At 37.9% G+C, this 14,438-nt stretch overlaps 1 protein-coding gene and 1 pseudogene across 1 annotated transcript; one reads left to right on the top strand and one right to left on the bottom strand.

Annotated features, from left to right (window-relative positions):
- Positions 1-6,623: 6,623 nt before the first annotated feature.
- On the top strand, positions 6,624-7,247 carry LOC149244214 (uncharacterized). The gene has a single exon (XM_089367948.1). The coding sequence runs from the start codon at positions 6,818-6,820 to the stop codon at positions 7,112-7,114; it is 297 nt and encodes a 98-aa protein (XP_089224074.1). The 5' UTR covers positions 6,624-6,817; the 3' UTR covers positions 7,115-7,247.
- Positions 7,248-8,541: 1,294 nt separating this feature from the next.
- LOC149244213 (protein FLX-like 1) overlaps positions 8,542-14,438 on the bottom strand; it is a 105,442-nt pseudogene continuing 99,545 nt past the window's right edge.

Below are 14,438 nucleotides of genomic sequence, written 5' to 3'. Positions count from 1 at the left end.
AATGGTTGAGCCAAGACTCTCTTCAACTAATCACCCCCATTCCATATTCCAAACATGAATGTCTCCTAGGCTTTACCATGCATGTGTAGTCTGATCCATGGTTGACTTGTGAAAAAACTTGGTGTTTCGGTCCCCTTCTTTAAGCCATTGCACTCTCGATTTTTGCCTCCAGAAGATCTCCTCTTGCTTGCATCTATCATCACATTCCTGTTGAAGAGTGTCATCTTGCATTTTTCTTTCCTCGATAAAGCCATATGTGATAAGGATCTGATTGATTCCTTGTAGTTTCTCTTCAACCTCTCTTTTTGCTTTGAAAATATTGCCAAACTCCTTTCTGTTCCATTCTTTAAGCCTGAGTTTGATGCGTTTCAGTCTCTATTGTAGGCGAAACATATTAGTGCATTGAACGGGAAAATCTTCCACCCACCATTTACCAATATTACTAATGAAGTTAGGGTCAGTGAGCCAGACATTTTCAAACCTGAAAGGTCTGTTCCTTGGAATGCCTATAAACGAAGCTTCAAGTTGGATAGGCTAGTGATCTGAGCCTCCAAAAGGAAGGATTGATGTAGTCAAGTCAGGGCCAATGAGAAAGAGTTCCTCCGAGATTATAAATCTATCTAGTTTAGAGGCAACTTGAGAAGCCCCTCCCTTATTATTGTTCCATGTGAAAGTACCATTTATTGTCTCCGTGTCCACTAGCCTCATGTCAATTAGGAAGTTTTGGAAGGAAATGGAATCTCTACCTAGTGTTCTGGTCCCGCCTTTTTTTTTCTGTAAGAGATATGATCATATTAAAATCCCCTCCCAGAATCCAAGGCATAACAGGATTTCTCTCTCTCAACTCCTCCAATGAGGTGAGAAGCCTGAGTTTGTCTTCCAATTTTTGAGGAACATAGACATTTGTGATCATATATATTTCCTTATCACCCAAAGGTTGGATCACCATTGAAATGTAGTTCCTGGATGCCTCAGCATCCATGATTCCAAGTTTCTGAGGATTCCAAAAAGTGAGAATCCCGCCCGCCGTGTTGTCTGCTTTAACTTCTAGATACTCATACTTAATGAGCCATTTGCTATGTGTCACTCTGATTTTATCTATTGAACATTTTGTTTCCTGGATAAACACCATGTCTAGTTTTTCTTCTTTTATTCTATTGCTAAGATTTTTTTGTTTCCTTTTACTTCCTAGACCCCTAATGTCCCAAGTTGTGAGCTTCATTATGAAAGATTTGTAAATGAGTAAGTAGCGAGATCTTTCATCTTACATGAGTTAATCATGAGTGTCCCACACTTTGTCAGCAGCTCATTCTGTCTTTTCCTTCCTCTTTTCCTGCCTGGGATCTTGGAAGAGTGTCTTGATGTTGCCTCCATCATTTTAACCCCACTATTTTCCTGAGTGTCATGGTTTCTTTTGATTCCAGAACCTTTTCTTGATATCTCTAGAGGAAAAGTTGTTGTACTCTATCAAACTCCTCTTGTGGTAGAGAATCAACCCCTTTGGTGGTTCCTTGCTCCAAGAACTTTTCTAGATTGAGATTCTCCCTCTCAAGAATCTCCTGTAGTTCGTGGTCCTCTATTCCAACTTCACTTGGGGTCATCTCATGGTCCCCGCCAAGTTCCATGATGTTTAGCAAATATTCCTTTAGTTTGCTATTCTCAGGTACATCCTCCATGCTATCATATTTTTCCTTCTCTACTGGATTGTCCTCTGATGCTTGGTTCATCACATTGTTCCCATCTTCTTCTTCTAAAATCTTGAAACTGTTATGACTTGCGTGCTTATCCTCACTAGTTTTCCTTTGGTACTTTTTTCCTCCTTTCCCTTTGCCTCCCATCTTGGTAAAGCCTTCAGGGTCTTTTCCTTTGTTGGTTTTCATATTTTCCTCCAGTTTGTTTAAAGGGAAATCTCTGATGAGGTGCTCGTGCTCATGACATTTACGACATCTGAATGGGACATGTTCATAGTCCACCGCCTGCACCCATTCTTCATCATAAACTTCTAGAATGATTTCATCCGGAAGTGCTCCTGATAGGTCCATTTCTACACATATGCGCACAAAGGAGGTGTATTTTCCTCACAGAGTCGCCTCTGATATTTTTAAAAAATGACCTAATTTATTGCCTATGGCCTTTAAGGATTCAGGCAACCAGTAATCTAAAGGTAGGGAGTAGAGTCGTATCCATACCGGTACTGATGTGAATGTTTCTTGTTCCGGACAAAATTCATCACCCATGGTCGCATGTAGAGGCTAGCCACAACATAGAAGTATGGTCCTCCTTCGAACACTATCTTTGTCCTATGGGTTTGTGAATACCACTGTGAAGAAACCCTTGGATCCAAGGTGGAGGGTTATTTCCCCCTTAGGTTTCCATTGGTTTCTTATCCAAACCTGCAAAGCCTTCTCCATTGGCCATATCCCCATAAATTTACAGATAACTGCGTATGCCGCCATGTGATCCTTGTGCTCCTATAGCGCCGGATTATTTAAAACAACCCGAGGTTTAATGGCTGACCTGGGTTTGCAGAGTCCTGTCACACTCCTGTGCTCAGTCTTCTGACTGCTACCTTCTGTTCTCTTCTCTCCTCTACCTTCCTCATGATTCTTTTCCTGCTCATGAGAACTGATGTTTTCCGACTTTTTTGTGTTGATCCTCTCCGTTCCTGCCTCCATTGGCTTTTTGAAGCGATTCGAACCCGCTTCCTTGTTTCTGTTTGCCACTACATGGCTGTAGGAGGGAGTAGAACTCCCCCCTCCTCGCCCTTCCATGGCTACCAACAATCCCTTGTTGGTCCAAACCCTCGTTCTGCGCTTTCCCCGCAACGATGTTCCCCCATTTTTCAACTCGATAATATTGTGGCCATTGTCTTAAATATAAAGCTGACTTAAAATATTTTTGTCTCAAATTGTTTTTGTCTTAAACATAAAGTTTTGTCTTAAAATAATTTTGCCTTGAACTATTTTTGTATTAAAATAAAGTTTTGTCTTAAAATATTTTTGTCTCAAACTGTTCTTGTCTTAAAATATTTTTGTCTTAAACTGTTTTTGTCTTAAATATAAAGTTTTGTCTTAAACTGTTTTTGTATTAAATTAAATTTTTTTTCTTAAAATATATTTGTCTTAAGTTGGTTTTTTCTTAAATATAAAGTTTTGTCTTAAAATATTTTTGTCTCAAACTGTTTTCGTCTTAAATTTTATATTTAAGACAATTCAATTGATATTAAATTCTAAAGTAAAATAATTGAAATAGAAAGTGATTTTTTAAGAAAAATGATTTCTTTTGTCTTAAAAAAATGTCTAAAAAGTGCCCTTGGTGTAGCAGTGATGGGAGGGGAGCGAGTGGTGATTCCAAAGAGAGAACATTATAGGTAATTAATCAAATGGGCTACTATGTTCAAAGAAGCTTGATTCAAATGTAGCAACTAATAGAGGAGGGCAATTGGAGATTTTGTATTGTTTAGGTATGGTGTAAAATCAGATGGAATGCTAATGGGACATGTTTAAATTATGCGTGGGATCATCCCCCAAGAAGAAGTTCTCCAATCACATCCCTCATCATTGTCCTTAGTCTGTGGCTATGGCTCCCAACGACTGTCACAATTATTCAGTCAAACATGAAGAAAAATATAAACAACACCAAGGTCGTTATCCTCTTTCCTTTAATGAGGTTGTTTCTCTTCAGAATGAAACCCAGGTCGTAATATTTATCCTCCAAAATGGATACGATGCTAGTGAGGTGCCATACCACAGTTATACAGCTTGAATATTTTGTGAGGTATCATACCAAAGCTATATACATCCCAAATGGTGTACCATCCAAAATACCTTGGACCCGCATCTCCAATGCTAGGATGTAGTTAGTGCTAATGATCGTCTTCGAACTAGAGCCAGCGCAATCGAAATGAGTTGATGTTCGGATTGTAAATAAAACAACCACTTAATTGAATTCAGAACTTGGGCACCTTCAGTACCAAAGGCATGACACATGTGTGTCACTCCCTATAGGATGATGGCTAAACAACAGTCTGGGAAATGGAATGAAGCACACAGACTGCCATTTCATATATATCATATTCCCTGCATTTCATAATATATATTATTAGTCCCTACATTTCATATATATTATTAGTCCCAGCAGTTAGGCATATATATTATTAGTCCTTGCGGTTAGGCATGAGGCTATAGTAATCAAAATGGTCCAGTTAACATTAGTTGATGCCAAAAGTATCTAAGTATCTCATTGTCTTATCTAAGTTTTTCTAAGTTTTTCCGTCGTAAAATTTTCTATGTTTTTCCACTATTTGGTTTTGTTTTTCTAAGTTTTTCCGCAGTTTTATTTTTGAGGACCAACAAAAATTTTGGCCATCTTATTTGGCCTCTTCCCAAGGCAGGGAATCAATAAGCATGGATATTATCTCGTATGTATTGTTCATATTTCGCAATAGCAAATTAAGCAATATTTCATGGATATTGTCTTGTATGTAGTATTCATATAGAGGAGGGGAGGCAATAAGCATGGATATTATCTCGTACGTGTTATTCACATTTTTCAACAACAAATTAGGCAATAAGCATGGATATTATCTCGTATGCATTATTCATATAGAGGCGGGGAAGCAATAAGCATGTATACTATCTCCTATGTATTATTCATATTTCGCAACAATGAATTAGGCAATAAGCATGGATATTATCTCGTATGTATTATTCATATAGAGGCAGGGAGGCAATAAGCATGGATATTATCTCGTATGTATTATTCATATTTCGCAAGAGCAAATTAATGCTAGCATTAGTTCAGGGTATTAAACACCATTTAGTTATTTAAATTATAAAGCAAATGTTATCATATGTATTATTCATATTTCACAATAGAAAATTAATGCTAGCATTAGTTGACGGTATTAAACACTATTTAGTTATTTAAATTATAAAGCAAATGTTAGCATTAGTTCATGGTATTAAATGCTATTTAGTTATTTAAATTATAAAGAAAAATAAGCTTGTATCATTTATATTTTAGTAGCGATATGGATAGATCTATTAGTCATTCACCCCTTCAATCGGTCTGCCTTGCTTGAATCATCGAGACTAGCATTACTTTCTTCTCATCGCCTTTCGTGACATCTCGCTATTGACATGATTGGCTTGTTGAATCATCGAGACTAGCATTACTTGCTAGTATTACCAAGTTATCCCTTCTCATTGCCTTTCCTCTCATGACATCTAGATGTTGGCTTTCGTGACGTCTGGATTGGCTTTCGTGACATCTAGCTGTTGGTGACTAGTCGCTGTTGCTCACCAGTGACATCTGGCTGTGGAGAGTAATGACATCTGCACATATATCTAGAGAGCTCTTAAGAAACATTGAGCAAGGAGAGATTTTAACCAGCACAGTAAACCAAGGTTGAGGAGAGCTCTTAACCAAGGCCAAGCATTGGCCGAGGAGAGCTCTTAACCAACACAATAAACTAGGGTTGAGGAGAGATCTTAACCAAGGCCAAGAGACATGTATGGGTGAAAGCGAGAATGTGGGTATGAAAGCGATTTTTCTATTTTTGAACCTCACATGGCTAACTAATTTGTTCATCGAACCACCCCATCTCCACTATGCGTCGTTGTCGAGTCATTCCTTTCTGTAGCAGATTGGGGATTGTTATGATCCCTCCCTATCATGTACTGTTGGTGTACATTCACTTAGACTAGCTGTAGACTAGCTGTGTTGGTGTACATGCACCTAGATTAGCTCCAGTTAACTTATTGCTTGCATGTGGCACATGTACACTTAGCTTTAGTTATTGCATGCACAACTAAGCTTAACTTAGTTGCTTTTGTGTATTTATTCTAAAACTCATATTGTAAATTCACTTTCATTCTTTTTTCAATTCTTGCTCGCTTCCTTCCTTCTATTGCAAGCTTGTTATTGTTTTGCAGATCTAGATCTATCTGTGTTTCTCAAAATCTTACATGGTATCAGAGCGCAGGGATTTGTAAATCAGTGCACAAGCAATTTATTTGCAGGTTCAGAAGATTGAAGCAACAACAAAGAATGGAGTCTAAATTGGAGTTTCCACAATCGGCAATTCTCACTCCATATAATTATTTCGAATGGAAGCCAAAGATTCAACTTCATCTCAGAAGTAGAGGCTTATTTCGAATAACCATGGGAACAGAAGTTGAACCAACATCGGCAATGGAGAAAACAAGATATTTCAATCGCATGGACGAGGCCTTCGGCATCCTATGTTTATCTATTTCTCCGGAACTGCTATTTCATGTTGAATCATGTTCAACTCCAAATGAAGTATGGAAAATTTTGGAAGAATTGTTTGGAAAACAGGATGAAATGCTTAGAATGATAAACGATTCGATCGCAATCTATAGAAATCGTCGTGAAAGCTTTAGCTTAGAACCGGAGGACCCGCATGTCGCCAGCCTGTACGCCACCAACTACGTCCAAGGTCTCCAAGAAATCGACGGTGGTGATCCTAACCAGTTGGAGGTGGCGGCCTGCTGCAAACATTACATGGCCTATGACGTGGACAACTTGCATGAGGTCGAAGACACCAAACCTTACACTCTGTCAAGCAAGGCGATCCAAAAGCTACACCATGTCGAGCCAAAAGACACGGGTGCAAATAAAGGCGCTGCAGCTACGCAGCGTACTTCAAGAAATTGTTCTACTACACCGCATCTAGAGGTAGAAATGGTGATGAAAAGTAGACTGCGTCTTCTTGATCGTGGTCTTGGCGGTATTGGCGAGCGAGAGCAATGGCGGGTGCCGCCTACCGATTCCCGGCGAGGCCCTGTTTTTGATGGCCGCCTCGGGGTTCGGACTCCAGTGGGCGATGCTCAGGGCCGGCGCCTCTCTGACGTCGAACATCGAGGGCAAATGCGAATCGCTGCTGGAAGCCACGGCTGCCCTCTGTTGCGCCTCCGCAATCGTCTTAGCCTTGCGGCCGAAGGCATTCGTAGCTGACGTAGCGCTGTCCTCGGCCCTGTGTCTTCAGGGCCTGTGGTTTCTTCAGACCGGGCTCTCACTGCATGTCGAGAGCTTCGTTCCCCAGGGTTGCGTAAAGATGCAGAGAGCGGAAGGGACTTCTGGCACATAATCTTCGGTTTTATCAATCATGGGTCGACCGAAACATGCGACTGGGTGGAGGATCCCAAGACGGAGTTAGCTGAACCACAGTGGTATGCCACCGATCAGCTCCTGCCGGACGGGAGAGTAATCGTCGTGGGAGGCCGAGCGGTTTTCACGTATGAGTTCGTGCCAAAAGCGACAGGCGAAGGCACCTTCTCTCTGCCGTTCTTGGCAGACACCAATGATGCACAAAACGATAATATTTATCCGTACCTGCATCTTCTTCCCAACGGGAATTTCTATATCTTTGCAAATAGGGACTCCATCGAATTGGATTACAATACCGGCACCGTTGTACTCAATTTCCCTCCCACAGCCCCTATAATCGTCGGTAAACTGCCGTATGGCGAAACTTATTTTAAAAGAGCAACTGGCCGGTTTTCGGACGGTCGATTAGTCGTTGATTACATCGCTCAAGCTTCAGGTCTGCCGTTCTTGCCTCCATATCTGGGTGATGATCCCTTCGTGGTGGCTGGAACCACGATTTACTCTAGCAGTGTTAACCTTGCAGTGGCTGGAGAGACGGCCTTGGAGCCTTCTTTCTTTGTAGAACGGTTAATCATGCCGTCTCTTACTTTATTTTCGCTGGACGCAATGGGGTGTATGCCGAGGTTTAATGCTTTCGCTCAGCGGGGTAATGATCTTCTTCAGGCACGAGTGGAAGAATTGCAAGTTCAATATCAGCGGGGTAAATTTGTGTTTGCAGACAATTACAACGCTGTTCTCAGAATTTTACAGTCTCCATAGCTGTTCGGGTTCGAGATCGACTCGGGGTGAAGGACACAACTGCCTAGCAGTTGTCCTTTTTTTTATTTTTGCATTATATTTTGAGGGGGCTTTTCTTCCTACTGGGTTTTCCCTCTTTCCTCCTCTTTATTCATTGTATATGGGTACCTAAAATGGCCGTGTTGCCGGGACTCATTCATTTGCATCACACTCACCTAAGTTACGCTTAAGGGGGGGTGTTGGTGTACATGCACTTAGACTAGCTGTAGACTAGCTGTGTTGGTGTACATGCGGCTAGATTAGCTCCAGTTAACTTATTGCTTGCATGTGGCACATGTACACTTAGCTTTAGTTAGCTTTAGTTATTGCATGCACAACTAAGCTTAACTTAGTTGCTTTTGTGTATTTATTCTAAAACTCATATTGTAAATTCACTTTCATTCTTTTCTCAATTCTTGCTCGCTTCCTTCCTTCTATTGCAAGCTTGTTATTGTTTTGCAGATCTAGATCTATCTGTGTTTCTCAAAATCTTACATGTACCTCGCTCCCTATCATGTACCTCAATGCTATTGGGCTGAAGCAAATCTTACTGCCATTTATCTGACAGCTAGTTACCACAAGAACTAGAATTTCCTTCTTACCACCTTTCTGGAATTTCTTCATGACCATTCAAACCAAGTTTTTCTCCATGGCCTGACACTGTTCTAGCTGGTCAGCACGTGACTTCTTCTCGTATTCAATGGAATTTCTCGTATTCAATGGCAGCTCTGTAATTATATGTTCAATAGTAGAATGAAAAAATACACTCATCATGTTAGGAGTGCTTCATAGGTTAGAATTACAAAACAAATCAAAAAAATAACTTTTCAAGACAATTTGGCAACTCAAATGTAAGAAATGCAAAATAGGTATGACATGCATATGAGCAGTTGCATAATATTATAAATGAACATTTGAATAGCTACAAGAACTACAAGAAGTTTACTACCTTGCTCATTGTAGCTCTTGATGCAGGCTTTCTATCTCTGCCCTCATTGCACCCACCTGCTGCATATCAGCTCGTGCTCTTGCCAAATCTTGTGGGAGTGCTTGCACTTGAGCTGTCAATTCTTGCCTTGCAACACCCATCTTCTGATTATCTGCACGCAACTGCATAAGTTCAGCTTTAATTGGCTCATTCGCACGCAAATCTGCTTCTAGCTTCATGGATTTGTCATACAGCTCTCTGAGTTGGTGCTCTTTATCAGCCTGCATGTTACCAGCTACATGATTCAAGTGTTGCAACTCCTGCTACACAGCAACAAGTTCTTGTCGTAAAGCTACATGAGTGGCAGCAAGCCGCTAGTTCTCCATAAGCAATCCTTGAATCGCTTGATGCTGAGCCACACCCTTCCCCTCTAATTGTAGAGGATGTGGAGGCAGAGGGCCTGGTCCTCTTCTATATAGCAAAGTCGAAGTTCTGTGTTTATGGACACCGAGACCCGGACAAAACCCATAAGCGCTCCATTCATCCAGGTCTCAATTGTGATTTGTAGAGCTCTACCTCCTCCTTGTCCAGATTTATCTAATGCCTTAGATGTGGCCTTGCCTTCCCTCGTTACTTTCATGGTCGGCGTAGAATCCCCCATTATTAATCCAAGTAATTCTCAAACGTGTTTTATCTAATGCTAAAGTCAGTCAAGGCATGTGGCTTTCATGCAAGCGGCGCGTGTTAGATATATGAAGTTGCTACACGGTCTTTTCTGCTTCACCGCGGGGTCATCTTCCAAGCCATCTTCCAAGCTGACGTGGGTAAGCACATAGTTTCTCCTTAGGCACCTCATAAGGCAGGGACTTACTGTATTCGCAGCCACCCTTTAATAAATTATTTTAAAACTGTTTTGTAATGCAAACAATGAAGTACCTCATTAAATAACAACAATCGAAGGTTGTATCAGACGATGCATATTCAACTGATATGAAATCTATTCCATACATTTTGAAATGAACCTTCCAAACGTTTATTACTTTTTAATGTTTGCATGTTAGTGATCAATTTTTTTTAATAATATTTATGTCATTATTTAAAGGTTAACGATGTGTTTGAGAGACGAAGATCATGTGGGGGTGGTTTGAAGTTACATTTTTATTTTAAAAAAACCTAAACTTATTTTGAATGTTTAATATTTGGATTTTTCCCAAGGATTTTATATATAATGTTTCAAAATTTTTAACGAAGTTGATATCCCCATTCATATGTGTCTCTTTATATATATATATATAAAAAGAATGGTTATGCTTTATTAATTCCAAAAAACATTTAAGGCATGGATGCTCGGATACATTTAAGGCATGGATGCTCGGATACATGGATGTAAAAGAGGGAGGTAATTCTCATGAAAATGTTTTGACTTTGTTAAATCTATGTGCTAGTGAAATTTAGTCTATTATTACTACACTACTTGTATACCAACATATAAATTGAGACTTAAGGAATACATATTTTCACTTCATATTTAGATAAAAAAAATGTTTTGAGTAGTGATGATGTATCTGCTTAGCTTCTATTTTCTTGTCCCTATTAGGCTTGGTTGATGGACTTGTCTTCTTCCATGGCTCGATTTTTGTCTATGTTGTTTGGGTCAGAGGCTTTTGAATATTTCCATTTTAATAGTGATATTTGTTGTTCCAGTGAAGAGATTTGACCTCAATATAGAAATTTTCTCTGCGAGAGGAGATTGCATTTTCAAGATGCTTGCAACACTGGTTTGTTCTATTGAAGGCCTCCTTGAGTGATTCTACCTCAGCTTGCAAACTTTAGATTTCATAATTGAATGCACGTTCATCATCCCTTTTATAGGTATGCTCACAATATCTTCTAATAAGGTTTTTTAATGTGATTCAGCTAGGGTTTCTATTATTTTTTAGCTATCGCATGAGCAACTATCCCCTCATCATTGACCCTGAAATTACTCTTGGTTAATGATAGTGGTCCTTACAATCATTTTTATTTTATTAGGAAATATTCCCTCTCCTCATTTATTTTTCCAATCAAAATTTATTAGTGTACTCAAAGGAGGTTGCATTCGAAATGTGGAAAGAGCCTTTTCCAATAAGGAACTTATGTAACAAAGTTGGAATCATATATAGAGGAAAATATCCTTCAAATTCATCATAGAATCTTCTCTTTAACTCATCTAATATTGTGCATTATTCAATTGATTTCTGTTCAAAAATATCTTTAGAAATTGTCTTGGCCCATCATAAAAGTTATTCCTACCACCATGTTAATGGCCCAAAATAACCATGTCAGCATTATAAGGGAGACCATCCAACAAGGACCTTAAATCAGCTCCCTTTCTGTTTGGAATGGTGGTTTCCACTGGTTCAATTGGGTAAAATTACCCTCTCTCTTTTTCTGTTAGCTTATAGTATGTCTATTACTTGCCAATAGGAAAGAGACATCAGATCTTCCATCTTGCAAAGCTCATGCAAGAAAGTGATCCTTAAGCTGAATTAATGACTCAGTCAGGACACTCTAAAGTTTGACCCTATGTAAGAGGAATTATAGAATGAAATATTAAAAGCTAAATTCAAATCTACTCTAATTAACAAAAAATAAATCCAAAATGTATCTCGATTGAAAGAAGGATTAATCCCCCTCTCAACCAAGAGCAAGGTAAAGAGGGGATTTGGACCAACGCTGAATTTGGAATAAAGATGAAGTCAATAAGACAAAGAAATAGTTTCAAGACTTATTACTAGTTCAATCAAGTATATATATTCATCTATCTGAATAATTGTCATCATATATTTAGTGCACATACATCTAAATTCAACTAAAATGAATTCAAACTAAAACATATATGACTACATTAAGCAAATAGTTATCATAAAACAATCATTATTAAAACCAAGATAAACTTGACATGAATTTGCTAAGTAGTTAATAAGTATGTACTTTTTATCTATTTGAATTCATAAATTAACTTAATGGAAATTAGATCCATCATTAAAATATAGCTTTCAAATGATTAAAACAAACATGTGTTAAATGAATTTACAATAGTGCAAAACTTAAAAAAAAACATACTTATCTGGATCAAGAATTGTCTCAAATTTTATTAAATACAGTCCACCAATCAGCGTTTATCTCCGACAATAGTTCGCAATAATTAAATATTTGATCATAGTCTTTGAGTGCATGAAATTCTAAAAAAAAATCATGATATCGTGAAATTTTCAGAGCTAAAATACATTTCTTTTAATCTCCACAATTTTGGTCCAAACTAGCTAATTATCTACAAAATATTGCTCCCTACAGTAGTGCACAAATATCTCTCTTTGTAGAGAATTTCCTCCCCAAGTTTCAGATTTGGAACCCCTCTAAGCATTCTCTACAAACCATATTTATAATTACAAATGAAAATAAAATGAGAGAGTTGTTGGAGCAAAAATTTGCATGAACAAAGTTGATTGGCCAAATTTTTTTTTTGCTCTCATGCTGGAGAAGTTCTATTGGTCCAATTCTTCTCTTCCTCATCTCTCCAACCACTCTCCTACCAAAAACCAATAAAAAATAAATCGAATTGCAAATCAGAATTAGAAAAACGAAATCTGGGAAAACAAACATCTCCAATCAAAATTCAATTAAATAAATAAATAAGAATAAATAAGAGCTTCTCATTGATCTTTGTAAAGATATTATTTGTTAAAGATGACAAAATCGAATGGGTCTGCAATCGTTAGAAGGTTTGGGCAAATGAAAATGCACAAATAAACTCATGAAATTAGTTTTGATTGTAAATTCGGAGCTTAATTTTCTGCTAAATTTTAGACTCGGTTAGTTACCAAATCTGGTCATGCAACCACTTCATAAATATTTTCCATGATGCTATCGATTTAACTATCCATCCTCGGCCTCATTTGGTCAATTAAAACTCAACTCCAAAGTTTAAGTGTCAAAACTGTGATAGTTCTCGAAAATGCATGTCTAAGCTAAAATTAAACAAATTTAAATTAAAAATCTTAATCTAACTAAATTAGCTTAATTAATAATTATTAACTACAATAATTATATTAATACAAATTAATTATAATTATTGAATTAATTATATACAAATTTATCACATTTTAATTATAAATTAATTAATTTTAAAATTAATCAAATTACAAATTAAATTAACAAAATTAGGTCAATTTTAAATAATAAAAAATATTACGAACAACTTTATCTAACAATATAACATTAAAATTACACGAAAGTAGCTTTTGGTAGTTTCTCGGAATAAAAGGATGCGTTTTTACATTATGAAATGGAGGCTTCTTACATTTCTCATACCAAACCTTAACCTTTTCATATGAAATAACCCTCATGTAATAATTCTAATATGACAAACTTTTTAATAAGCCCATCGAAGTTTATAAAAATGCTCCAGTGGGAATATCAGAGGATTGGGAGGCATAAGGTATCGAAGGCTTTGTTACGATACATATGAGGTGTCATTAATAATCACATAAACCATTCACATGCAACAAAGCTAATATAATCAACGTTTAATACAAGCCCATCGGAGGTTATTAACCTTGGAGGTATTTTCAAAATGCATTACGATGAACCAAAGTTCTGAGATTCCTACTTAGAAGGAGGGAAAGGTAGGTAGGGTGTGAAGGAGGAGAGGAGGTTCACGTGGAATAGGACTCTCTCTCTCCTATATAGAAACTATAATTATTTGGTAATAAAAGTCGTGACATTTAAGAACTACAACCACTTTGTAATTTTGGGATTTCGGATTTCGCAATTTCTTTTAAATTGGGATTTGACATAGATTTATGAGATCTGCAAACACATAGTTCTAATTGTTCTGCAATTTGGTTGTGTTGATTTTCTAGGACCATTAGCAAGAAATGAATTAATTAGTAAATTATAAAATCTGATGTTGTATATTGTTTCATTAATCAAATTCAATTACATATATGCATGCACACACAATCTGTTGGTTGAGAGAATATCTCAACCACACACCAATGTAGGAAATAGATCCTAACTACTAGGAACATGCAACTTTACTTAGTAAGAATCACAACTGAGACAAGTAGGAGTTACATTTTCCAACATTCTCCCTTAATGACTATTTGTCTGAATATCAATCTGCAAAATCTAGTTGTGGTCAAACATAAAAAGAATATGTTGACGTCCATATAAAGGAGCAACCATCCACTGGAATGCATGGGTACTAACTACTGCAACCGCCAGCCTTGTAGGATGTCCTTCGCATACATGGTTCTTCCAACCATTATAATTGCACACATGTACCTGTACCTGTAAATCCCCCTCCAATATCATCATGGGTTTTATCGGATTACCCATAACCATGCTCTGGGTTTTATCAGATCACCCTCAACCATGCCACCAAGGGCTCTCAGCCACCAAAGCTAAACACAGCTACCAATGCTCAACTCAGCCATGAAGGCTCAACACAGCCACCAGGGCTCAACCCAGCCACTTTGAGCCACAAACTTGCCACTAGGGCACTCCAGCCACTAAGGCTCACCAAAGACTTGACTCAACGAGGCCAAGGGTTTTC

The sequence above is a fragment of the Pinus tabuliformis genome, chromosome 8 (assembly GCF_031772625.1).
Source record: "Pinus tabuliformis cultivar Carrire ecotype Pingquan chromosome 8, CPIR1, whole genome shotgun sequence".
In the NCBI taxonomy this organism is placed as follows: domain Eukaryota; kingdom Viridiplantae; phylum Streptophyta; class Pinopsida; order Pinales; family Pinaceae; genus Pinus; species Pinus tabuliformis.
The sequence above is the reverse complement of the archived record's forward strand: the minus strand, read 5'-3'. Positions and strand labels throughout refer to the sequence as shown.